Source organism: Symphalangus syndactylus, chromosome 12 (genome assembly GCF_028878055.3).
Source record: "Symphalangus syndactylus isolate Jambi chromosome 12, NHGRI_mSymSyn1-v2.1_pri, whole genome shotgun sequence".
Classification (NCBI taxonomy): domain Eukaryota; kingdom Metazoa; phylum Chordata; class Mammalia; order Primates; family Hylobatidae; genus Symphalangus; species Symphalangus syndactylus.
In genome coordinates, this window is record NC_072441.2 from 53538498 (window position 1) to 53565874 (window position 27377).

The 27377-nt window shown below is 39.7% G+C and overlaps 1 protein-coding gene across 5 annotated transcripts in view; it reads left to right on the plus strand.

Annotated features, from left to right (window-relative positions):
* MFSD14A (major facilitator superfamily domain containing 14A) overlaps positions 1–27377 on the plus strand; it is a 63838-nt gene that overhangs the window by 12653 nt on the left and 23808 nt on the right. For all 5 annotated transcript variants that reach the window (XM_063625595.1, XM_063625599.1, XM_063625596.1 and 2 more), the window contains exons 2-8: positions 625–720; positions 9536–9598; positions 10696–10823; positions 12657–12771; positions 18485–18703; positions 18980–19093; positions 20119–20190. In XM_063625595.1, the coding sequence (XP_063481665.1) occupies positions 625–720; positions 9536–9598; positions 10696–10823; positions 12657–12771; positions 18485–18703; positions 18980–19093; positions 20119–20190 (807 nt within the window). The remainder of the gene's footprint in view (positions 1–624; positions 721–9535; positions 9599–10695; positions 10824–12656; positions 12772–18484; positions 18704–18979; positions 19094–20118; positions 20191–27377) is intronic.

The window sequence follows — 27377 nt, forward strand, 5'->3', positions numbered from 1 at the left end:
TGTTGATATCGTGTTTGTATTTTTGCCACTTGCTTCATTTTTTTTTGTTGTTGTTGTTACATCTTTGCCAGAATAATCTTAAAACTTTCATCTGATTGTGTCAGTCTTAATATCTTTTAGTGGCTCCCCATGGCCTTCAGAATTAAATATAGACTCCTTAGCATGGAAGCTGGTCTTTGAGTACCTGTAGCTCGTCTTGCCATACACCCAACGTGCAGCCCATGCACTGGTTGTACTGAACTCGATATATGAGACCCATAATGCCTCAAGCCTCAGAACCTTTGTACAGGCTGAGCCGTCTTTTCCACCCTATACCTCCGCCTCTCTAACTCTGTTGTGTCCTTTCAGCCTTCCTCCTGGAAGTCTGATATTTCCCACCTCCCAAGCTCCCTTGGACTCTATATGTTCCAACTGCATACTGTGCTTATGCTAATGAATTTTGTTGTTGCCTTGTCTGTCCCTCTGCCTTTGAAGACAGAGGCAGTGAGTACAGATGTTTGACACAGTGCCCAGTACATATATGTTCTTAATATTTGTTGACTATTACATCATTGTTATTGTTAATAATTACAGAATATACTGTTAACTTTTTGTTAACTTTTTAAAAAATCTTGTTTTTTATAGCCTCAAGGAATAGGTTCTCCTAGTGTTTATCATGCGGTTATCGTCATCTTTTTGGAGTTTTTTGCTTGGGGACTATTGACAGCACCCACCTTGGTGGTAAGTAATCTTTTAAATTATTTAACACTGACTCCAAAATCTCTTTTTCTTCAGTTTTGGAGGAAAATGTGGCCCTTTTTCCTTTGCATGGTTAATTCTCCCACCAGTATTGTTCAGTATTCACCAGTATTTTACTGGTTGTCTTTTCCAACCGTTAACTCTCCCTTACCTTTTTTTGGGAGGGGGGTGGCGTGGAGGTGTTTGAATTGTCACTGGACATGTTCAAGCAGAGGCTCTGTCACTACTCTGAGTAAAATGGAAGAGATTCGTAAATCGACGGGTTTAAGAAAGATGATGTCTGTGACCTGCATGACTCGGCATAATTACTTTGAGGTTCATTTATGCAACTGTATTTTCCAAAAACAGGCTTCTGTTCATTTGGGCTAAGTACCTAGAAGGGCTATTCTTTAATAGATCTAAGCTGATTTTACCCAAATTCTCCCAGGTTTGAAACTTTAGAAAAGACTTCCCTGCCCGACCAAACAACTCAGAAGATAGCCAGTTTTCTTACATTGGTGTAGATAAGGGGAATGGAATGAGGGAAGGACTATCTATGGTAAATATCTATACCATCTTGAAAGGAGTAATTAGGATAAATATACAGTTTATCAAATCCTAGAGGAATAGAGTTTTAAGGTAATATACTATGTTTTCATGAAGGTTTTTATTAAAAAAGTTATTTAATAGAAAAATTATGTAAGTAGATTGAACTAGCCTAAGAACATTTACAATGCATATTTCTTGATATATTTATTGACAGCTGCGTAATTGTTACTATCTATACATAAAATATTGATGTTTAGCAGTTGCTTATGCCTGTAATCCCAGCATTTTGGGAGGCTGGGTGGGCGGATCGCTTGAGCTTAGGAGTTGAGACCAGCCTGGGCAACATGGTGAAACCTTGTCTCTACAAAAAATGTAAAAATTAGTTGTGCACGGTGGCATATGTTTGTAGTCCCAGCTACTCGGGAGGCTAAGGCAGGAGAATCACTTGAGCCCAGGAGGCAGAGGTTGTAGTGACCCGATATTGTGCCACTGCACTCCAGCCTGGGCGACAGGAGTGAAACCTTGTCTCAAAAAAAAACAAAAAAAAAACAAAACAAAAAAACAGCTGGGTGCTGTGGCTCATGCCTGTAATCCCAGTACTTTGGGAGGCTGAGGTGGGCGGATCACAAGGTCAAGAGATCGAGACCATCCTGACCAACATGGTGAAACCCCATCTCTGCTAAAAATACAAAAATTAGCTGTGCGTGGTGGTGCGCACCTGTAATCCCAGCTACTTGGGAGGCTGAGGCAGGAGAATCTCTTGAACCCGAGAAGCAGAGGTTGCAGTGAGCCGAGATTGCACCACTGCCCTCCAGCCTGGATACAGGGTGAGACTGTCTCAAAAAAAAAAAAAAGTCATTTTGAATATATAGAGCATATTTATGAGTATTGCTATAAAAAAAATGAGGGTTTTTTTTTTTTTAGTTTACTAATTTCAGATAGACATCTTTAAAAAATTAATTTACACATTTCCTGGCTTGATAATCCAAGTACAGTGATTTGGAACTTCCTCAGATGATGCAAGTTGATTATGACATTCATAACTTCATTGAATTGTAATAACCTGTATTTGTCAAGGGTTACTGAAGTGCTGTTATAACTTTTTGGGCTCATGATTTTACATTAGCTTTCGTAATGTGCCAGCGTGCTTTTTATAATCTGTCAGTTTAACATATAAATCTGTCTGGTAGATCAACACTCCTACCATTTAAAGTACTTGAGCTTTGTAATAGTAAACAGTCCACGTGTATTTATATTATGATGGATCTAGGCACAGTCCTTTAATGTATTCAAAGTGGACTATGTTAGGCACAGTCCTAGTGTATTCCACTTTGAATGCATTATCATTTTTAATCCTCACAACCACCTTATCAGCAAGATATTAGCCTCATAATACACATGAGGAAACCGGGGCTTAGAAAAGTTAAGCAATTTGATTGCTACTCTGACAGTAAGCTGCAGCGTTGGTATTTGCACCCAGGCTTCCTTGACTCCTCCAGTGCTCAGTCTTTTGGGGAACGCAGGTAGTAACTTGTTTGTACCTGTGTTTTAGATAGTTGAGGTTATCAGGCAGCCCAACCACTAGCTAAGCAGGGCGATCAAAATGTGGATGAGCTGTTAGCAAGCTGTGAAAAAAAGCATTTTGTGATGTTTCCATAATTTGTTATCAGTATTTCAAGTGTGTATAGCTATTTTAAAAACTTGCTTCTTGTTTAAATTTTTTTTAGGTATGTCATCTTTCGTGTAATTTTTACATTTTTTTCCTAGTTGGACAAAGGGAGACTATCTTTTTTAAGAACAAGGAAGGAGTCCCCTTAATTAGAAAGGCTTGTTTATTCATTTTTCATAGACTAATGTGCTTAATATATTCCTTTTTTTTTTTTTTTTTGAGACGGAGTCTCGCTCTGTCGCCAGGCTGGAGTGCAGAGGCACGATCTTGGTTCACTGCAACCCCCACCTCCCAGGTTCAAGTGATTTTCCTGCCTCAGCCTCCCGAGTAGCTGGGACTACAGGCACATGCCACTATGCCCAGCTAATTTTTGTACTTTTAGTAGAGATGGGTTTCACCATGTTAACCAGAATGGTCTCGATCTCTTAACCTGGTGATCCGCCCGCCTTGGCCTCCCAGAGTGCTGGGATTACAGGTGCGAGCCACTGCGCCTGGCCAATATATTCTTATTATCTTTAATTTTTGTTTTCTATTTTATTTTATTTTATTTATTTTATTATATTTTATATTTTATTTTATTTTATTTGTTTATGTATTTTGAAATGGAGTCTCACTCTGTTGCCCAGGCTGGAGTGCAGTGGTGCAACCTTGGCTCACCGCAACCTCCACCTCCCAGGTTCAAGCAATTCTCCTGCCTCAGCCTCCTGAGTAGCTGGGACTATAGGCACGTGCCACCATACCAGGCTAATTTTTGTATATTTTAGTAGAGACGGGGTTTCACCACATTGGCCAGGCTGGTCTTGAACTCCTGACTTGAGGTGATCCGCCTGCTTCGGCCTCCCAAAGTGTTGGGATTACAGGCATAAGCCACCATGCCCAGCCTGGCATATCTACTTTTTAGAAGTGACCCTGTTATATATTTAGTATATGTCACTAATTAAGAGCAATATATTAATTCAGTATGGGCTTTTTAAAAAGGTTTTACTCATTTCAAGGCTTTTTGCTTACAAATTTTGTTTTTTTGTTGTTGGCTTTGTTGGCAGTCTTTCTTTTGGGCCTCAGTGCTCCTCCTACTCCTCCCCAGCATTGTGTGTGAGAGGTGTGTAAAGAGGTGGGTTTCTGGGTAAAAGAAGGCTCTCCTCTTAAAAGTCTGTTAATCTTTAAACATTTCATTTCTGTTTTATGTGTTTTGAAACTGATTATAAATGGTACATGCCACAAGAGTCAAAGTTTTTAACATTCATTTTAAAAGGAAAATGAGGATGAAGACATAATTTAATTTATATTTTAAGTCAGTATCTTTCATTTCCCTGTCCCTCCCTCAACAGTTATATCATAGTTTGTTTCAGCATTTCAGATTTCAAAGATATTCTTTGAAGTATTTTTTAAATCAGATAACCAGTTTTTGACATACTAATTTTGAATGTCTGGTTTGGGATTTATGATAGCCTTAATTTCTTAATTTTTAAAACTAATGTGACATTTTAAGACAAAAAAACACTGTGTGTTGTAATTATCTTTCACTTTTAAGCTCTCATAGAACAGTCAAAAAACAAAAGCTGTGTCTTGTGGAAGATCTGCCCAGGGGAAGATGGTGAGCCTCTACCAACAAGGGGATTTAGCTAAAAAGAAGGATTTTGTACTGACAAATATTTTTAAAGATTGAAGTCTAACACTTTAGAGAGGTTATGAATATATGGTTGGTCATAGTAGATGTTCAGTCAGAATCAGTGATGATTGCTTGATTATGTAACATATTAGCTAAGTGATGAGAATAACAGTAGGTATAAGGATCTGTAATGCCAAGGAGTGGATTTACCAGGTTTTTTTCTTTCCTTTTTTTTTTTTTTCATTGAGACGGATTCAATCTGGCATCCAGGTTGGAGTGCAATGGCGTGATCTCGGCTCACCGCAACCTCCACCTCCAAGGTTCAAGAGATTCTCCTGCCTCAGCCTCCCCAGTAGCTGGAATTACAGGTGCATGTCACCACGCCCAGCTAATTTTTTTTTTATTATTTTTTTTTTGAGACAGAGTTTCAACTCTGTTGTCTAGGCTGGAATGCAGTGGTTCTGTCTTGGCTCACTGCAACCTTCGCCTCCTGGGTTCAAGCAGTTCTCTGCCTCAGCCTCCCAAGTAGGTGGGATTACAGGCACCTGCCACCATGCCTGGCTAATTTTTTTTATTTCTAGTAGAGGCGGGGTTTTACCATCTTGGTCAGGCTGGTCTTTAACTCCTTACCTTGTGATCCACCCACCTCAGCCTCCCAAAGTGCTGGGATTACAGGTGTGAGCCACCGCCCCCGGCCAATTTTTTGTATTTTTAGTAGAGATGGGGTTTCACCATGTTGGCCAGGATGATCTCAAACTCCTGACCTCAAATGATCTGCCCGCCTTGGCCTCCCAGAGTGCTGGGATTACAGGCGTGAGCCACTGTGCCTGGCCGGCTTTACCCTTTTGACAGACCTATGGCTCTGGAAATAATAGGCCAGTGTTTGATGGTTCAAGCTCCTAGGTACACAGTCCATGTTATGGAACACTCAAAATCCACTAGCATCTCTTCTACCTAGATGGTTTTGCGTCCTTGGCTACAGAAACAGCCCCAAAGCGTTTAACATTTTAAGGATTATTTACTTTCAACATTTTTAAAGTTAAATAAAAGTTAAGATCCATTAAATTTTTTGGAAAAATGTTACATTTTCTCTGTTCACCTCTAAAGACCAGTGCTAAAGGATCCTGACATCAAAAATCTTTACAACATTTGAATTACTTGTTATATTTGTCTGTTAAAATTTTGTTAGAAATTGGCCCCAAAGGAGAAATTGCTTTGGAGAAAAAAGTTAGGTAGCAGAGGAACAGTTTGGAAGGGTTGGGGGTTGGCTAGATAAAGAAAGGGAACATTCAAAATTGAAAGGATGTCATGTATAAAATACGAATATTAGAAAGCATAGAATATTTCAGTAACAGTGAGGAGAACAGATTGATTGGAATGGAATACAGCTTGGCAAAGTGAATCATTAGCGATAAGATCTAGCATAGTATAAAACTTCTTATAGACGTTCGTAATGTTCTTCATTCTTTCTAACACCAAACCTGTTCTTCATACCTAGAAAGATTTGGCTTGCAGTAGGCCCTTTGTGATTATTGAAAGAAAACCATAATACATTTGAGTCCCGTAAAAAGTTTTGAGATACTAGCTTAAGGAGTTTAAATCTTATCCTTTAGCACAAGGACTGGAAAAATATGGCTAGAGGACTAAATCTTTTTTGCACTCTTTTTTTTTTTTTGTAGTTGCTTCTGGCAACTTTCTCTTTGTGTGTGTGTGTGTGTGTGTGTGTGTGTATTCCTTTTCACAAGTATGTTGAATTGAACTTTTTCCTAATTATCACTTAGCTATTTAGTTAATACATGCAGTAGAACTCTAAAAAGAGCTAGGAGTTTCTCAAAGACCTCCCAATAATTCTTTTCAATTAGAGAGGGCATGCCATTTTTCCTTTTTTATTTTTAAATAATATTTTTATTTTTTATTTTTGTGGGTACATAGGTGTATATGTTTATGGGGTACCTGAGATATTTTGATACAGACATATAGTATATAATAATTACATCAGGGTAAATGGGATATCCATCATTTCAAGCATTTATCCTTTCTTTGTGTTATAAACAATCCAATTTTAGGTTTTGTTTTGTTTTGTTTTTTGTTTTTTTGAGATGGAGTGTTGCTCTGTCACCAGGCCGGAGTGCAGTGGCGCGATCCCGGCTCACTGCAATCTCTGCTTCCTGGATTCAAGTGATTCTCCTGCCTCAGCCTCCCAAGTAGCTGGGACTACAGGCACATGCCACCACACCCAGCTAATTTTTGTATTTTTAGTAGAGATGGGGTTTCACCGTATTGGCCAGGATGGTCTCAATCTTTTGACCTTGTGATCTGCCCGCCTCAGCCTCCCAAGGTGCCGGGATTACAGGCGTGAGCCACCATGCCCGGCCAAATTTTAGTTATTTTAAAATGTAGAATAAATGATGGCTATAGTCAACCTGTTGTGCCTATCAAGTACTAGATGTTATTTATTCTATTTTTTTGTGCCCACTAACCATCCCCTCCCTCCCCCACTACCCTTCCCAGCCTCTGGTAACCATCATTCTGCTCCGTCTCCACGAGTTCAATTGTAATTTTTAGCTCTCACAAATACTGGAGAACATGTGAAGTTTCTCTTTTTGTGCCTGGCTTATTTCACTTAACATAATGACCTCCAGTTCCATCCATGTTGTTGCATATGACAGGATCTCATTCTTTTTCTGTGTGTAGAAGTACCACATTTTCTTTATCCTTTCATTCATCTGTTGATGGACACTTAGGTTGCTTCCAAATCTTAGCTATTAAGAATAGTGCTGCATACAAAAATTAGCCAGGCATGGTGGTGCACACCATAATCCCAGCTACTCAGGAGGCTGAGGCAGGAGAATTGCTTGAACCCGGGAGGCAGAGGTTGCAGTGAGCCAAGATCGCACCATTGCACTCCAGCCTAGGCGACAAGAGCGCAACTCCGTCTCAAACAAACAAAAAAAGGAATAGTGCTGCAGTAAACATAGGAGTACAGATATCTCTTTGATATACTCATTTCCTTTTTTTGGAGGGGTATATACCTAGCAGTGAGATTGCTGGATCATATGGTAGCTCCATTTTTAGGTTTTTTTGAGGAACCTTCCAACTGTTTTCCTTAGTGATTGTACTAATTTACATTCCCACCAACAGTGTATGAGTGTTCCCTTTTCTCCACATCCTTGCCTATCTTTTGGATAAAAGCCGTTTTTAACTGGGGTGAGATGATATTTTACTGTAGTTTTGATTTGCATTTCTCTGATGATCAGTGATGGTTGAGCATTTTTTCATATACCTATTGGTCACTTTGAGAAATGTCTATTCAGATCTTTGCCCGTTTTTTAAAAATCAGATTATTCGATTCTTTTCTTACAGAATTGTTTGAGCCCCTTATACATTTTTGTTATTAATCCGTTGTCAGATGGATAGTTTGCAGATATTTTCTCCTATTCTGTGGGTTGTCTCTTCACTTTGTTGTTTGCTTTACGGTGCAGCTTTAAACTTGATGTGATCTCATTTGCCCATTCTCACTTTGGCTTTGGCTGCCTGTGCTTGTGGAGTATTATCAAGAAATCTTTGCCCAGTCCAGTGTCCTGGAGATCACATACTATTTTTATAAATAAAATTTTATTGGAACACAGTCAAACCCATTCATTTACATACAGTCTGTGACTGGTTTTTTTTTTCTTTTTCTTTCTTTCTTTTTTTTTTTTTTTTTTAAGACAGGGTATCACTCTGTTGCTGAGGATGGAGTGCGGTGGCACTATCTCAGCTCACTGCAACCTCCGCCCTCCAGGTTTAAGTGATTCTCCTGCCTCAGCCTCTTGAGTAGCTGGGATTGCAGGTGCCTGCCACCACACCTGGCTAATTTTTGTATTTTTAGTAGAGATGAGGTTTTGACATGTTGGCCAGGCTGGTCTCAAACTCCCGCCTCAGGTGATCCATCCGCCTTTTCCTTCCAAAGTGTTGGGATTACAGATGTGAGCCACCACACCTGGCCTCTAAATTTATTTTTACTTAAAATGAGCACATTTTTGTTAAGTTTCTTGCTATTGGCAGAAGGATAACTGAAGAAAGGGGAGCAATTCTGATCCTTCTAAACGTTCTTGCAACATGTCAGAAAGTATATTTAGCATAATGTTTCTTCTTAAAGGGAAGACCTTCCCTACCTTTCTTATTACCCACATTCTCATTCTCTATTGTTTCTACTGAGCGATAGCATTGGATAATAGAAGCATTAGTTTCTAAGTCAAACAGGAACTCAGTTGCCTCATCTGTAAAGTGATAATATTATCTAATTCACAGTGTTGGGATTAAATAAGAGTACATATAGGCTGTAAAAATGGTAGCTGTTGTTTATTTTTCCAGTTGCCTGGAATTGCCTTTTCAATCGATGCATTCCAGTGGTTCTCTTGCTGCCCACTGCAAAAAATTGATACCACATGATTTGAGAACAAGCCTTGGAAAGGATAGAATAACTTACACATTTTCATAGGTTGGGATTTTTTTTCTTTATAGAATCTTTCTAGATCTACTTTGTGGCAATTAAAAATTACTTATTAATTTTCCCAATCTCCTATCCTAGATAATATGTCCATCTGAAAGAGAATTATAAGTCAGTTATTTTGGGGAAGCAGCATAGCATAGTGAGTAAAAACATAGGCTTTCAAGTCTGATCTCTTAGGTTCAGTTTCAGCTTTGCCATTTACTGACTGACTGTAATCTTAGACAAGATGTTTAACCTCCGCATATCAGTTTTCTGATAGGGCTGTTATGAGGGATTAAATGAGATAATATATGTAAAGTGCCCAATTTAGTGCCCTGTGACATAGTAAGTACTGTATAAATATTTGGTTATTAATGGTCATATGCATGTCATACAAATCTGAATATGTAAAATAAATCAGATTGTAATATGAATGGATGTTCAAAAAGGTAAATATAGAAATTTTATTAAGACTGAAATATAGCATGTGATTTTTATTTTGGTTTTTATTCTTTAGGTATTACATGAAACCTTTCCTAAACATACATTTCTGATGAATGGCTTAATTCAAGGAGTAAAGGTAGGATCAGTCATACATATATATATGTGTATATATACATACATACACATACACATACACGGATGAACATACATAAATACTTATGTATATATAACTATGCGAATATATGTTTGTTTACTGATTAATAACTTAATTTTTATAATTAGATGGAGTATATTTTGAGAGATAATACTTTCTAGACTTGAGTTTTCAATATGATCTAACTACAATATAGCCAATTATGCATAATAAAAAACCACATCATAACAGATTCCCTGTTTTTATGTTGGCATTTTAATTCCAGAGATCGCAATGATTTTGTAAGACTACAGATTGAAGAAGAAAAAACTATACTAAAAAACCCCCATCAAGATAAAACTGTATCAGTAGGGTAAAGAGTTGGTTATTATATGAATTCTTTGCTCTTTTTCGTGTTTTTTTTTTTTTTTCTTTGAGGCAGAGTCTCACACTGTCACCCAGGCTGGAGTGCAAGTGGCATGATCTCAGCTCACTGCTGAGAACCTCTACCTCCCAGGTTCAAGCGATTCTTCTGCCTCAGCCTCCTAAGTAGCTGGGACCACAGACGCGTGCCACCACACCCGGCTGATTTTTTGTATTTTTAGTAGAGACAAGGTTTTGCCATGTTGGCCAGGCTGGTCTCGAACTCCTGACCTAAGTGATCTGCCCTCGACCTCCCAAAGTGTTGAGATTATTGGTGCAAGCTACTGTGCCCAACTCAAATTCTTTACTCTTGATTCAGTTTGACAAACAAGTTTTCTAAATAGGTAATTAGGCTGTTTTTTTAATACACACACACACACACACACACAAACAGGTAATTAGCATATGGAATTGCTATTGTGGATTTATTGTGATTGAGAATTTATTAGAGCAGTTCATATTTAATACCTACCTGGAGCCCTACAGATGATTCTAAACTATCTTGGGAAATTTTAAAATTATATATAGATAAGCAATTCATTATTTATTTAAAAGTTTGTGATATATTTACTTTAGAAACAAAGTTGTTGAAAATTTTTCTATAGGAGTAAAATGATTTATTTTTGGTTCATGTTCATAGATGTGTGGTATTCATTTTTTTTATTTAATTTCTTTAGGGTTTGTTGTCATTCCTTAGTGCCCCGCTTATTGGTGCTCTTTCTGATGTTTGGGGCCGAAAATCCTTCTTGCTGCTAACAGTGTTTTTCACATGTGCCCCAATTCCTTTAATGAAGATCAGCCCATGGTACGTGCACATTTAGATTATAGCAACTAAATATCACTTTCAGCTATTGTTTTCTTAATGTTCCTTTATTTCTTTCACTTGCGCCATCTTGGTTATGAGGTTTTAATTTTATTTTTCTAATACATTTATTCTTTCACACAGATAAGAAGGCCTCTAAAAATATAGTAGGTAATAGTTCATAAAGATTTTAGAAATAGATGACACTGTTGGAGGCATCTAGACTTCTGGCTAACTTAATTTTGGTTTCCAGAACCCAAATTTCAAAACAATATTTTGGGGACTGGATAGGATTGCTAACTTTTTTTCTTATATAGAATGTTAAAAACAGACACAAAGTTTGTCATTATCTATATTAGTTAGGAATAGGTTTTGCTGTATATCAAAACCCAAAATAATAGTTGCTTAAAAATCAAATTTCTCTTTTCATGTGAAAAAGGGTCTGCAGTTGAGCAGTGTCGAGCTGGTATGGCAGTTCCTGTGGAGCAGACTTTTTCTATCTTGCTGTTCTTCCATCCTCATCTCTCACCTCACTGAACAAAGTGGCTTCTTGAGCTCCAGCCATCAAGTCATACTACTGATAGCAAGGTGGAAGGAGTTGCTAAGAAGAGCACATCACCTTCTTTTAAGGAAACTTTACAGAATTCCCATCCCACCTCTGCTTGCATTTCTTTGGTCAGATTTCAGGGATATGCTGCTCCTAGTTACAAGAGTCTGGACTCAAGGCCACCTTGATTAAAATCAGTATTTTTTTTTTTCCACTCAGGAGGCAAGGGAAGGAAAGCTAACTTTTTGTTACTCCCTTTTTGGGAGTAATTGTCCTAAAGTCAGAGCCCAATTTAGTTGTAGATTTATAGATTGATTCTGACTAATGTTCTTTTTACTCGTGAGTATTAATGTTAGTTCTACATCATGGATGGGCTTTATTTCCATGGTGTTATCTACAAAGGCCCAAAGGTTTATATGGGGCAGGATCTTCTTCTTGTAGATGAGATACAACTCTAATAGACCAAGCCTTTGATGAAGGCCACTCCTGCACATGCAATCTTACCAAAGATTGAACATGGAATGAACAAAGAATTTGCTGTGTTAAGCAGTGTGTTAGAAAAATTTTAGTAGTGATAGTCTTGGTGGAATGATATTTTGAAAGTTCATTATGATTATACGTGATTTGCAGAAACTAAACATCAGTATTACAATAGAAACTTCTTATTCCCAGCTATTTTGGAATTATTTATAGCAAAATATAGTTTACTCTTTAAATATTTTGTTCACTGTTCATAGTAACTGTCTATTCTAAGTTTTATGAACACTGAATACTGCCATATAGGTTTTTTCTGTGTGAAACTGAGTTATTTGTTTTGCCAGCATTTGAAAAGCTAAAGATAACTTACGGAAAACATTTAGTTACTATATAGAGGCTCAAAATAAATGTGAAGAAACTTGTTCCTCAGTCTTGTTTACTGGATTTTGTTTTTTATCTAGTGTCGTGGTGAAAAACAGTAATGGATTATAATAGACTTTAGTTTGTTGCTGTTTTTGGCAGAAAAAGCAAAACCACTTAACAGTTCAACAGTTGGTCAAAAGATTTGCCTGAATACATGATCTAGTTTTAAGTATTCCTGTAGTAGCTGAGCTGCTATTGAAGGGCTCCTTCTAGCCCTGTGTTTTCATAATATCTGTGGCTTATATTTATGGAATAGTTAATCCATGAACTATCCTAGTAAGCTGTTGACTGAAATGAGCTGCTCTTACACTTAATTAACTTATAAAAATGAAAGAAGATTAAAACAATGGTAATTGCTCTAACCATTTCTTGTTATCTTTCATTCCTAGGTGGTACTTTGCTGTTATCTCTGTTTCTGGGGTTTTTGCAGTGACTTTTTCTGTGGTATTTGCATACGTAGCAGATATAACCCAAGAGCATGAAAGAAGTATGGCTTATGGACTGGTATGTATGTTTATTCTATACCTTTTGTATCTGCTGAGAAATGCCTTGTTTTTAAGATAAATATTATTATAAGGAGTGCAAACCTTTGCATTACAAGATTCTTGAATAAAATATATTTTGTAATAAAATCATTCATTAGACTACATTTAAAATTTTTTTGCAGTACAAGGCTATGTAAGTTTTGATACTTTTCATTTAGGAGATATTTATAAGTCACATGTCAGAATTGAAATTATAGTATATTTTACCTTGTAGAGTTCTTTTTAACAGAATCCTAAAAATAAGAGTTATTTAGTATGTCAAGAGTTAAAAAAAATCACTACTCATTTAATGTCTAATCTAAAATACAACAGGCTAACATCTAGCTCAGGGATCAGCAAACCTTTTTTGTGGCTTTGTGGGCCACGTGTAGTCTCTGTCTCATTCTTTTCTTTTTGCATGTGTATTTATGTTTATAAACTCTTTAAAAACGTAAGAAACACTTAGCCAGATTTGAGCCACAGTGGTATTTCGCCAACTGCTGAACGCTGTTTTGGTAAACTAAATTATGGCAGTATAATCTGTCATCTATCAAATCTAGGAATTAAAGGAAAAAAGCCTAGTAATAGAATGACTACTGTAGGCACAATAATAGATCACTACTGAATAGCCAGAAATAGGACAGTGATGCATTTCGGTAAATGTGAGACAAATACCTTTTGATAAATAAGGACTGAATATTGTGTTGGGCTGAGTTAGTTTTAAAAGGGACTGATTTCTGATTCAAAGGACGTTATAATGAAGAATCATAAGATTTTTGGGGAGGAAACACCTACAGAGAGAAACTTAGAAAAAGAACTAATGATTTCTGGCTTGTTCAGTGGCTCACACCTGTAATCTCAGCACTTTGGGAGGCTGAGGCAGGCGGATCACTTGAGATAGGAGTTTGTGACCAGCCTGGCCAACATGGTGAAACCTTGTCTCTATTTAAAAAAAAAAAAAAAAGTAAAAAGAAAAAGAACTAATGATTTCAGTTGTAAACTTGGAACATTAAATGATATGAGGCTGATGATAGCCAGGATTTTAAAAAAATAGTCTAATTAAGCTATAGTTTACATACCATAAAATTTATCCTTTTTATGAGTATAGTTCAATGAATTTTAGTAAATTTATACTGTTATGCAAACAACACCATAACCCAATTTGGGGTTGGTTGGTTGGTTGGTTGGTTGGTTTGTTTGGTTTTTTTGACGTAATTTATTTTCCCATAGCCAAAGTTTTGAAATTAACAATTTTCAATCTGGAGGTTCTGTGTATTAAGGCATGTTCTGGCAAAAAACAAAACAAAAACCACTTAAATCTTCTAGAAATAATATGGATGCAGAAAAAAGGTGGGGAAGTGGCCAGGCACAGTGGCATGTGCCTGTAATACCACCAGTTTGGGAGGCCAAGGCAGGAGGATTGCTTGAGGCCAGGAGTTTGAGGCTGCAGTTATGATCATGCCACTACACTCCAGTCTGGGGTACAGAGGGAGACCCTGTCTCTTAAAAAAAAAAGTTGGAGGGGCCGGGTGCAGTGGCTTATAATCCCAGCACTTCGGGAGGCTGAGGCAGGAGGATTGTTTGAGCCCAGGAGTTTGAGACTAGCCTGGGTAACATAGTGAGACCCCATCTATACAGAAACTTTAAAAATTAGCCAGGTGTGGTGGTGTGTGCCTGTAGTCCCAGCTACTTGGGAGGCTTAGGTGAGAGGATCACTTGGGCCTGAGAGGTTGAGGCTGCAGTGAGCCATGATCGCACCACTGCACTCCAACATGAGCCACAGAGCGAGACTTGTCTCAAAAAAAAAAAAGGGGTTGGGGGGTGTGGGGTGACCCCTGTGATCTTTTTTCTGAGCAGAAAGAAATGGCTACCAAGTGGAGAGAATTGAGGAGAAGGGAAATGACATGAAACAACTGTACTCTTGACTTTTGCTCACTGTGTCACAAATGTGATCTCTGTAAATGCCCTCAAACGTCTTCAGTGACCTTCATAGTGAGAACCATTTTCCCTTTCCCCACACTTGTGCCAGAGCCCTGCTGAGATCTGGGTCCCTCTGAAACCACACCTAGGGCTGCAATAACAAAATAACCACTACATGTGAATATATATATTTATATGTATGTGTGTGTGTGTGTGTGTGTGTGTGTATGTGTATGTATGTGTATGTATATATATAGTTTGTTTTTTGTTGAGACGGAGTCTCGCTCTGTCACCCAGGCTGGAGTGCAGAGGTATAATCTTGGCCTACTGCAACCTCCGCCTCCCGGGTTCAAATGATTCTCCTGCCTCAGCCTCCCCAGTAGCTGGGACTACAGTCGCCCACCACCATGCCCAGCTAATTTTTGTACTTTTAGTAGAGACGGGGTTTCACCATATTGGCCAGGCTTGTCTTGAACTCCTGACCTTGTGATCTGCCTGCCTCGGCCTCCCAAAGTGTTGGGATTACAGGCGTGAGCCATGGCACCTGGCCCACATGTGAATATATTAAATACCATTTAAAAAACCACCACAACCCAGTTATAGAACATTTCCATCAGCCCAAAGTGTTCCCTCAGCCCTGTTTGCCATCCATCCCCATGCTCCACCTGTGACCCCAAGCAACCAACAATTTAGCTTCTGTCACCATGGTTTTGCATTTTCTAGAAACTTCAGACTAGCTTCTTTCACTTAGCATAATCTTTTGAGATTGATCCATGTTGCTACTATAGATCAATAGGTTCTATTTTTGTCTCTTTTCTTTTTTTTTTTTTTTTTTGAGACAGGGTCCTGCTGTATCCCCCAGGCTGGAGTGCAATGGCATGATCACGGCTCACTGAAGCCTTGGCTTCCTGGGCTCAAGCGATCCTTCTGCCACAGCCTCCAAGGCAGCTGAGACCACAGGCATTCCACCATGCCCAGCTAATTTTTTTATTTTTGAGACAGGGTCTCACTCTGTTGCCCAGGCTGGAGTGCAGTGGTGCCGTTACAGCTCACTGCAGCCTCTGTCTCCCCTCTACCTCCCTGCCTCAAGTGATCCTTCCACCTCAGCCTTCCGAGTAGCTGGGACTACTAATTTTTGTATGTTTTATAGTGATGGAGTTTCACCATGTTGCCCAGGATGGTCTCAAACTCCTAAACTCAAGTGATCCACCTGTCTCAGCCTCCCAAAGTGCTGGAATTACAGGCATGAGCCACTGCACCTGGCCAGTAGTTTTTTTGATTGCTGTGTAGTATATTATTATCCATTCATCAGTTGATGGACATTTGATTGATAGCTAGATGTTTGAAATTACTAGAATTTTATGTACTTGTTCAAATAATTGACCTTTGAAAATTGAATTGCTTGCCTTAAGCAAGAGTTGCAAGTAAGCATTCTTGTGAAGTTTAAGTTCTCCATCCAAAAGTCAAAAATGGCATAGAAACAGAATAAAATGCCAGCATTAATCTCTATGCTTTGAAAGAATATAGTCCTTTTTCCTTTCCTTCCCTTCCCCTTTCTTTTCCTTTGCCCTTCCCTTCCCCCTCCCCTCCCCTCTCCTTTCCACTTTTCACTTTCACTTTCCCCTTTCCTTTTCACTTTCACCGTTCTCTTTTCCCTTCCCTTCCCCCTTCCCCTCGCCTTTTCCTTTCCTTTCCCCTCCCCTTTTCCCTTTTCTTTCCCCTCCCCTTTTCCCTTTCCTTTCCTTTTCCCTTTCCCTTCTTTTTTCTTTTTCTTTCCTTTTCCTTTCCTGTCCCCTTTCCCCTTAAGCCTTTTCCCTTTTTTTAACCCTTTCCTTCCCCTTTTCTCTTCCCTTTCCCCTTTTCCTTTCTTCTCCTCTCCTTTCCTCTTCTCTCCTCTCCTCTCCTCTCCTCTTCTTTCCCCTTTCTCCTTTCCTTTTCCCTTTGCTTTCCTTTCCTCTTTCCTTTCCAGACAGGGTGTTACTATGTTGCCCAGACTGGACTCACTCTTGGGATCAAGTGATCTCCCACCTCAGCCTCCCGAGTAGCTGGGACTATAGGCAGGTGCCACTTCACCTGACTAAGAGTGCTGTTTTTATGAAGTGTTTCCTGCTGTCACATCTGCTAATTTGTAGGCTGTTGTCCAGTAGGCTAGAAATGTCTGCAGTTAACAGGTTTGCTTTACTCGTGTCCTTTTCAACTTTAATCTTCATCTTCACCAGGCTTAAAAAATAGACTTCCTCAGAGTTTTAGAGATGTTCTTAATTTATCTGTGATTTCATTCTTCCTAACCCTGCCAACTAAAAAGATTATCAAGCTCAGTTTTGTTCCAGGGCTTAACATATTATTGATGAGAACAGGAACCTCCAAGTCTTTAAGCTTTATTTCAGCTAGCCCTTCAGTATGTATCAAGATAAACGTTCATTTAATTTTAATATTGGAAAGTCACAATGAAATTGGATTTCCTTAGAGCAGTGGATTTTAGACTCCTTTCACAGAGAGCACTTAAGGGTTTATGGAGATGCCCTTAACCAAGCTTGTCCAACCCATGGTCCACAGGCTGCATACATGGCCCAACAGAAATTCATAAACTTTCTTAAAACATTATGCGGTTTTTTTTTCTTTAAGCTCATCAGCTATTGTTAGTGTATTTTATGTGTGGCCCAAGACAGTTCTTCCAATGTGGCCCAGGGAAGCCAAAAGATTAGACACCCCTACCCTAAGGACCAGCATGACTGGCAGTCAAGGAGGGGTGTTTGTACAGTGCCTGGGCTCTCAACCCTTCCTCAACTAAAAAAGGTAAAAAATTTAAATAGAGGCGGGGTCTTGCTATGTTGCCCAGGCTGGTCACAAACTTCTGGCTTCAAGCAGTCCTCCCACCTTGGCCTACCCAAGTGCTGAGATTACAGGCATGAACCATCACAGCCAGGCTTCTTAAAAAAATCTGTTTTATCTATGAATTTGCCAGTAGGATTTATTGGAACAGAGGGCTCCAAGGCTTAGAAAGTTTGAAGACAGTGTCCTGAGAGGCTATCATTTATTTTATTTTATTTTTGAGATGCGGTCTCACTCTGTCACCCTGGCTGGAGTGCAGTGGTGCTGTCATGGCTCATTGCAACCTCCACCTTTCTGGCTCAAAGGAGTTCTGCCACCTCAGCCTCTGAAGTAGCTGAGACTACAGGTGCACACCAGCATGCCCAGCTAATTTTTCTTTTTTCTTTTTTTTTTTGGTACAGACAGGGTTTCTCCATGTTGCCCAGGCTGTTTTTTAGGCAAGAATCTAATTCTTTACTTTTCCTGCCAAAGGAGAGAGTATAAGAAAAGTGGGGCCAGACTTGGTGTCTCATACCTGTACTCCCAGCCCTTCGGGAGGCTGAGGTGGGAGGATCGCTTGAGCTCAGGAGTTCGAGACTAGCCTGGGCAACATAGTGTGACTTCCACCTCTATAAAAAATAAACAAAATTAGCTGGGCGTGGTGGCGTGTGCCTGTGGCCCCATCAGGAGATCTTCAGGCAGGAAGATCTCTTGAGCCTGAGAGGTCAAGACTACAGTGAGCCGTGATGGCACTACTGCACTCCAGCCTGGGCGACAGAGCAAGACCCAGTTCCCCTGCTCTCGCCCTCATAAAAAAAAAAGGTAAATGGCACAGGTAGGAAGAGAAAAGGGAGGGTGAGCAACGGAAGGTCTGACATAAATCAAGATTATGAAAGGAGTTATGTGGTGTTGAAGAAAAAAGGTAGCCTGACTAATCTCTATCTATCCTTAATTTCTTGCAGGTTTCAGCAACATTTGCTGCAAGTTTAGTCACCAGTCCTGCAATTGGAGCTTATCTTGGCCGAGTATATGGGGACAGCTTGGTGGTGGTCTTAGCTACAGCAATAGCTTTGCTAGATATTTGTTTTATCCTTGTTGCTGTGCCAGAGTCGTTGCCTGAGAAAATGCGGCCGGCATCCTGGGGAGCACCCATTTCCTGGGAACAAGCTGACCCTTTTGCGGTAAGTTTATACTTTTTCCCTCTCCTTGATAAAAAAGTGCATGATTCAGTGCAGCATTAATATTTTGTTGTGGATATTTCTTTTGGGAAAACATCTTGGGTTTTTCTTTTAACATTTGAAATACTTTTCAGAATAGTTTGGGGAATATGAAATAAATAAAAAGGACAACTAGTTGTCCATGCGTACACTTCTAAAAGGAATCTCTGCGTATTCTTAAGAATAGTTCAGTGGCTTTGGTAGAAAACCTTATATCAATCAATCTTTTTCTTGTTCTAGTCCTTAAAAAAAGTCGGCCAAGATTCCATAGTGCTGCTGATCTGCATTACGGTGTTTCTTTCCTACCTACCGGAGGCAGGCCAATATTCCAGCTTTTTTTTATACCTCAGACAGGTAAAATCCTCTTCCACTAAGGTGGACTTTTCTTTCATTGTCTAGTGCTTTAATAAAAATATTTAATCTTGAGAGAACTATAATAGAAGTGGCCTTTAAAAATGAGTATCATTGTGCTTGGTGTAGTGGCTCACGCCTATAATCTCAGCACTTTGGTAGGCCAAGGTGGGCGGATCAGCTGAGGTCAGGAGATCGAGACCAGCCTGGCCAACATGGCAAAATCCTATGTCTACTAAAAATACAACAGCTAGCCAGGCGTAGTGGCGGGCACCTGTAATCCCAGCTACTTGGGAGGCTGAAGCAGGAGAATCACCTGAACCCAGGAGGCGGAGGCTGCAGTGAGCCGAGATTGCGCCATTGCACTCCAGCCTGGGTAACAAGAGTGAAACTCCGTCTCAAAATTAAAAAAAAAAAAAAAAAATGAATACCATTTGGTCCACTAGACTTAACCTCCTATTCCGTGTGGTTGATGTTCCTTATGCATTTCTTATGGGGGTATTTGGTATATTAAGATATTTGGCTTAGGGAGAAAGATAGTTTTCCCTGTCCGTATAGGTGGTTTGAGTTTATTTGTTGGTTATAGAAGTGATGGGATGATTTAACCCCTTCACCTGCTCCAGCTTCTTTGTGATTTAGGGCATATGTAAGGAGAGCAGCTAGCCAAAATGAGAGCAAAAACAAGGTTTTTCCTCCCTGACACTAGTCTCACTAGACGGAGATCAAGCCTTTAACCAATACATGTAAAATGCACAAAATACTGCAATATTTATTTGTAAAATGATTCTGAGTTCTTGATAAGTATCTCCAATTTAGTATATCCACATTGAGGGACTCACCATGGATAAGTAGGCATTTTTAGTATGTTAAGATTTGTTGTATTTCCTCTGAGGAATTGTTTGTTTATAAATGAAGTACGTTTATTTTTTTCTGGCCCATTTAATGTTAATATACAAGTAGCTGCATTAGTTTTCTATCTGGTATACATTTGTATTCATTAATGTTACCTTTTCTGGAAACCCTTCTAGATAATGAAGTTTTCACCAGAAAGTGTTGCAGCGTTTATAGCAGTCCTTGGCATTCTTTCCATTATTGCACAGGTGAGTTTCTTTTTTTAGTTAGAGTGATGTCACAGTGACCCTGGCTGGCCGTCCAAACTGGGGCCTCATATAGTGATGGTATCTTGGTGGAATCAACAAAGTCAAGAGTCTGAGGTTGATAGGTTCAGAAATTCAATTTGTTTGTGTAGCTAGTGTTGATCAGATTTTTGGGACTGACACATATTAATATAGGATATATAAATGTAAAAGCTAGTTTATTGATGTATACTAGGATATATGCCTGGATGAAGTTAGAAGTTTCATGTCTGTTAGTCCTTTGTCCTATTTATTCACTCATTCAACAAATATTTATTGAATACCTACCGTGTGTCAGGCACTGGGGATACAGCAGTGAACTTAACTAAATTCTTGCTTTTGTAGAGTTTACATTCTGGTGGGATAAGACCAATGTAAACATATCAGATGTATTGAGAACTACAGAGAAAAAAGCTAAGGGTCATATAGAGAGTGACTTGGGGGAAAGGTCTTAAGGGCACAGGGGGCATAGTTGAAAAGACCTTGCTAATGCAAGGTGACATTTGAGCAGACACCCAAAGGTATGAGGAACAAGCTGTAGGATTATCTGGAAGAAGAGGATTCTAAACAGTACAAACAAAATTCTCAGGAGTGACTGTAGCTGGCTTGTGTAAGAAACGGGGCCAGTGCGGCTCCAGTTGAGTGAACAGTTGAGAGCATCTTAGAAACTGAAGTCCAAGAGGTAGTGAGGGACCAGATCATGCGGGGCTTACAGGTCCTCGTAAGACTGAGTAAGATAGGAAGTCATTGATGGGTTTTGAGCAGCAGAATGACATGAAAGTGTGTATCTTGGCAGCCCAGTTGGTAAACAGTTGTTGTGTGATGAATAAGATATTAATCCACCAGGAATTTGGATTTTCTGAGGGGATATTTCATCCTGGCTTCCAAACTATTTCTGTTTAACAGTAAGAATACTATTTTTCTCCAGTGACCACCATAATTCTCTCACATCACAGAACATCCTCCTTTCTGTGAAAAAGCCCCACCCCCTTTCTTGCTATTTGGCTGTTTCCAAGACACTATGAAGACAATCTAGTATAAGTTAATACTGTTTCTCACCTTAGATGTAATCTACTAGATTACAACTTAGTTTTATTCTAGGGTATTTTTAATTGACTCTTGGATGGTTCACCATTTCTCAAGTAGGATTCCTTCTGCAGGTCTCATGATTCATTCTGTTTTGGTTGAGTTTAGCAACAAATTTCAAATTTAAATCCTATATGCCTCCCCAAGCCTCTGCACATACGTAATACTTGGTGTTGAGTATTAGTACTATTTCTAGCTTCAGAAAGTCTGGAAAAACAATGCATCAGTCTGGAAAAACAATGCATTTAAATATTCATTCCTAGCCATGAGAAAAGTGCTTTTCAACTTTGGAGGAAAATATACTGTAGCCTTTATATAAAAATGGCTTTAAAAAAAGTTTTTGAGGCCAGGTGCAGTGGTTCATGTCTGTAATCCCAGCACTTTGGGTGGCCAAGGTCGGGGACCGCTTGAGCCCAGGAGCAAGACCAGCTCAAGCAACTTGGCAAAACCCCATCTCTACCAAAAAAAAAAAAAAAAAAAGCCCAGTGTGGTGGTGTGTGCCTGTAGTCCCAGCTACTCAGGAAGCTGAGATGGGAGGATTCCTTGATCCTGGGAGGTCGCAGGTGCAGGGTGCAGTGAGCCACAGTTGTGCCATGGTACTCCAGTATGAGCAACAGAATGAGACCCTGTCTCAAAAAAAAAAAAAAAAGTGTAAGGAAAATACACAGTATGTGTAGAACTTGATGAATTATCAAAGATTAACCCAGCCTCGCAATAGATGTGATCAACCTGGTCATGAGTATCTTTTTCATACATTGCCAACATTAGATTTGCTAACATTTTGTTTAAGATTTAGATGAAGAGAGCAGACTAATACTGTAATGACACATAAGAGATTGATAGCTATAAGGTCTTAAGTTCTGTTTCTTACTTAAATGACCATGGGAGCTGTATGCATCTAATAAATTTAGTCAGTGACACTGCAGAGCTAGTGATGAGTGGAGGGTGCTTTTGAGGGTATTTTTCCTCTGTTCAGCAGATGGCCCCTGGCACTAGGTTACAAGATGAAAAGCAGTCTCTGAGAGTGCAGACCCTGGCAGGGCAGACAGGTAAAGGAGAGGGATGTAGGTGGATTTGTATTGGAAAGATCAGTGCAGCAGCAGAGCCCTGAAGGCAGTAAGACCGCAAAGGTGCAAGCAACCCTTCAACCACCATTGCTGACACAGCATGACAGACACAGTCCATGAGGAACAAGGTCCTTAAGTGACCACTTAGGTTTTGGTGCTTATGTAGAAGTAAGAATTAACACCTTATGTCATTATATATGAGCTACTACATTATTACATGTATAGCCTCAAAGGTAGAAGAATGATCTTGTATTCTCGTTTATGCAGAAATATACAATCAAGAATGACTTGTCCCCTGTTGACCTTCCAAACCACTGAAAGACCAGTGTATTTCTCCCTCCTCTCCAGCAGCACGGAGCTGCTAATAGCTCTCCATTTATGCCTGTTTGCTTTATTTCTTACCCATGTGCTTTTGTTCCTGCTATTCTTTCTGCCTCCCCTTCCTCCACCCTAAGTATCCCTTTTCTGGGTCCCCATGCTCATGTGCGCATATCTCTATCATTGTACAGAATACAGCATAGTAGAGATTTTATCTCTGTTTATTGCCTTAGTTTGTGAGCTCTAGCGGACCTCTGAGTAGATCATGAGGTCAGGATTATATCATATTCATTTTTGTCACCCTAGCACCCTGAACTGCCAGGAGGTGCTAAACTAAGGTCATTGGTTTTTTTCCATAATGTTAAAAAAAAGAAAAAAAACTTTAAAAATTAGTAGTAAGCACTTTAAAGTTGGGAAGCGTTATGTGAAATTATGGTTATGTAGCTTCTCCCCCAAAATGATTAGATCTGGTAACCGGGTGTGGGCCAACCTTCCAGCGAGAGCCAAGTAGTTGCTGTCCCCTTTGGAATCTTTTCTTTCTGGTTTGTCATCAGCACCATTACTTCCTGGGCACCGGTACGTATAAGAGTTCCTAACACTTGCACTAAGTAAGTGTTCACATGAGAACATCGAAATAGTTCTACACATTTCTTTTTTCTCAGTGCTTTCCTATCCAGCCCTCTCTGTGGGGGTGACTCCCACACTTACTCCTCCAGTCCAGTCCCTGAGCTCCTATATGACACATTGGCTGGGTATCTCAGCCTTAACATGGCCAAAATTAAAATCTGGGTCCCATCCCTTGCCCGCCACCCCTATGCTCCTCATCTCATTCAGTGGCTTCACCACCGCCTGGTTTTGGGGGTCAGAAGCCTTAGCAACATTCATGAATCCTTTCTCCCTAGCCTACATTCAGCCCATCAAATGATACTTCCTATCACCTCTCTCTCCAAAATATATCTTGAATCAGAGCATTTCTGATATTCTCCATTAGTAGGAACCCAATCTGAGCCATGGCCCTATCCTCCATCTGGTCTCTCTGCTTCCATCTTGCCTCACTATAGTTCATTCTGCACTTGGCAGAGTAATTTTTGTAAAATGGAAATTTAATCGCATCTTAACTATAACTCACTTTCCTTTGCAAGCAGAATAAAATCTAGACTCCTCATGTCATTTTCCTCCACTCTCCACATGGTTGAGTATGTTCTGTTTCAGTCCAGGGCCTTTGCACTTCCTGTCAGCCTTGCTTGGGGTGTTCTCTTTCCCCAAATCTTTGCATAACTACCTCTCTCCCCTTAGTCAGCTCTCATTTCAAAAGGCCTTCCTTGGATCGTGGTTTAAGCAGCATCTCCATCACACTGCCCTATTTTATTTTGTTCATAGCAGCTACAACCTGGAATATCTTGTTAAATAAGCAGGCTCATATCCATCTTTCCTCCACGAGGAGGCAGTCTCTGTGTTGATGGATACTTCAACTTACTCACCCATGTGTCTTCAGGCCAAGAATAAGAGTTGGTCTTATTAGGAATTTGGCAAATATTTGTTGACAGACTAACCAAAGCTGATGTTAGTGTTAGCTTAGCTGTTAATCAGCTATGCCATCTTGCTTAAGTCATTTAACCTTTGGGACTCAGTGCTGTCATCTTCAAAATGCGAGTTAAGGGACACCAAAATTTTTTTCTGTTCAAGAACACTTATATATTAGGTATTTTGTTCCATTATTATTAATATTATTGAGAATATTACAACATTTAGAATTATGCATGCTTTCCATAAACACTTATTAAGAACTTACTGGGTGCTGGGGATATAAATGTAAATAAGAGAAAAGTTCCTGCCTTCAGGAAGAAAATCAGTGTTCCCAGTTAGAGTGTTACAAGTATCAGTGTCTTTTAGGGCTTTGGGTCACAAGACAGGCTGTAGGGGAAGGAGTCCAAGAGGAGGTTCTCACAGCAGTGGGCCTGCTGCAGTAATTCTGCACATAGGATGTTACCCCAGGAAAGGGGGATTGATGTATCTCAGTTGTTTCCAATTTTAATGACTCATCTCATGGCCTTAAGAAAATCTATTCTTGGCCGGGCACGGTGGCCCACATCTATAATCTCAGCACTTTGGGAGGCCAAGGTGGGTGAATCACCTGAGGTCAGGAGTTCGAGACCAGCCTGGCCAACATGGTGAAACCTCATCTGTACTAAAAATGCAAAAAAAATTTAGCTGGGCATGGTGGCACGTGCCTGTAATCCCAGCTACTTGGGAGGCTGAGGCAGGAGAATCACTTGAACCTGGGAGGTGGAGGTTGCAGTGAGCCAGCATTGTGCCACAGCACTCCAGCCTGGGCAACAAGAGCGAAACTCCATCTTGGGGGGAAAAAAAGGGTGGGCGTGTGGTAGCTCACGCCTGAGATACCAGCACTTTGGGAGGCCGAGGCAGCCAGATCACAAGGTCAGGAGTTCAAAACCAGCTTGGCCAATATGGTGAAACCCTGTCTTTACTAAAAATACAAAAATTAGCAGGCATGGTGGCGGGCACCTGTAGTCCCAGCTACTCGGGAGGCTGAGGCAGAAAAATCGCTTGAACCCCGGAGGCAGAGGTTGCAGTGAGCCAAGATCGCGCCACTGCACTCTAGCCTGGGCAACAGAGCGAGACTCCGTCTCAAAAAAAAAAAAACAAACCCCAAAAGAAAAGAAAATATATTCTCCAGTTAATCTCATTTATAAAAAGGAAATGAGGCTAATAATGCATTCTAAGCCTTTTTTATTGAACTGGGATTTATTCTTTGAGAACAGCTTTCCACAAAGGGGAAGATACTCATTTCTGTAGATAAGTACTTACTGGCTAAATGGGTTGGTTGAAGGGCTAGGAGATGACTGCATTTTATAAGTACTTTCTGGTAATATTAATGATCTCTGCTTGAGAAGTGTCAGCTTTCTTAGACTAGCATTCCTGAAAGAACACGTGCTCCAGGGTACATGGCTGGCCCATGCCATCCTGTTCCCACTGAGCTGGGAGTTGATGCTCAGCCTTCTAACTGCCCTGTCTCTTGGCTGAAGTGCCAGGGATTTCATCATAAGTGAAATCTATTTTTTAACAGCATTTCTTCCTTGTAATGCTCATCGTCATCTCAATGAATGATGAGAACAAATGTTTTCTGCTCTGTGAGTTCCTAGAGCCATATAAAGAATCACAGCTTTTTAGATGAAAGTGCTACCTTCAGGGATGTTCTTAAAAGTGGTTTCCCAGAAGTTCTCCAACTTTGCATTATAGTTCCCTGTTCTTCTCAGACAGTTGGAGGCCACAGAGCTTTGGGTATACTTACGGTTTCCTTTTTCGTAATTAATTGAAAGCCAGTCTCTGATATAGTCCACAAATAAAATCATTTTTAATTATTTCTAACCCTAATTAGAATGCTAATCATTTCTAATCTTTCTGATTATTTTTTATAATATTGGCCACCAGTTCCCACCCACAAGTCATGGGTGACTTGAGATGGTCTCTGTCACCCAGGCTGGAGTGCAGTGGTGTGATGATCATGGCTTACTGTAGCCTCGACCTCCTGGGCTCGAGTGATACTCTGGACTCAGCCTCCTGAGTAGATGGGACCACAGGCGCATGCCACTAGCCTGGCTAATTTTTCAATTTTTTGTAGAGATGTAGTCTCCCTGTGTTGTCCAGGCTGGTCTCAAACTCCTGGGTTCAAGCAGTCCTTCCACCTCAGTCCCCCAAAGTGCTGGGATTGCAGACATGAGTCACTGTGCCCGGCCTAAATGTTTCTTTCAGTTGAAGTTCTTCTCAGCCAACTGCTGGCTCTGGGCAAGTTTCCTTTTCTGGTTTGGTTGCCGAAGAATGTAATTCTACATGGAACTCAGTCTTATACTCACATGATTTAAGTGAAAGTCTTAGAGAAGAAAGCTATGAGTTCTAATTGCTCAAAAATCCTTGAAAGAATCATTTGCTTTTCACTGGCATATTTGTGATTAAATTCTTAAATGGCCATCTTAATTTAAAGAATTCAAAACTTATATTTTATGAGTTTTAAAGTGTCAGCCCATCATAAAATAGTGATTTCCTGAATTATTTTTACTTGTCTATGGACTTACTAGCTATCTTATGTAGTATATTAAAAACGTTAGTTAGAATAGCAAAAAAAATTTTTCTAATGTTCCCAAATCACTGCTGAACTTCTGTTGACTTTGAAAGAAAAAGGAGGCACAAGAAAACCCACCCACTGATAATATCGTTTATTAACCGCTGACTATTGCCAGGCACAATTCTAAGAACTTTATGTAAATATATCTCATTTAATTCCCATGACAAGGTTTTGAAATAGGTGCTGTTATCCCCATTTGGAAAGAGACAAAAGTGAGGCTCAAAGTGAAGTGACTTGCTGAGAGCCACACAAAGCCAAGATTATGATCCAGGCTGTTTTTCTAAAGTCTGCGGTGTAGTATACTGCATTTATCCCAAATCAAGCTTGTTAATTTACTGTTTATAAAAGGCATCATGATTTCAACAATAGATTAACTTAGGTAAATAATATATGGGTAATCATTGTTCTATGTTAGTTTTTCTTTAGCTGTGGAAATAAGCATTTTAGACTAACTTGGACCTAAACAAGCTTTAAGGCTATTATATAATGGGGATCTCCAAATCATTAGTTAGAACTTTTGACCCTTCCATTTTCAA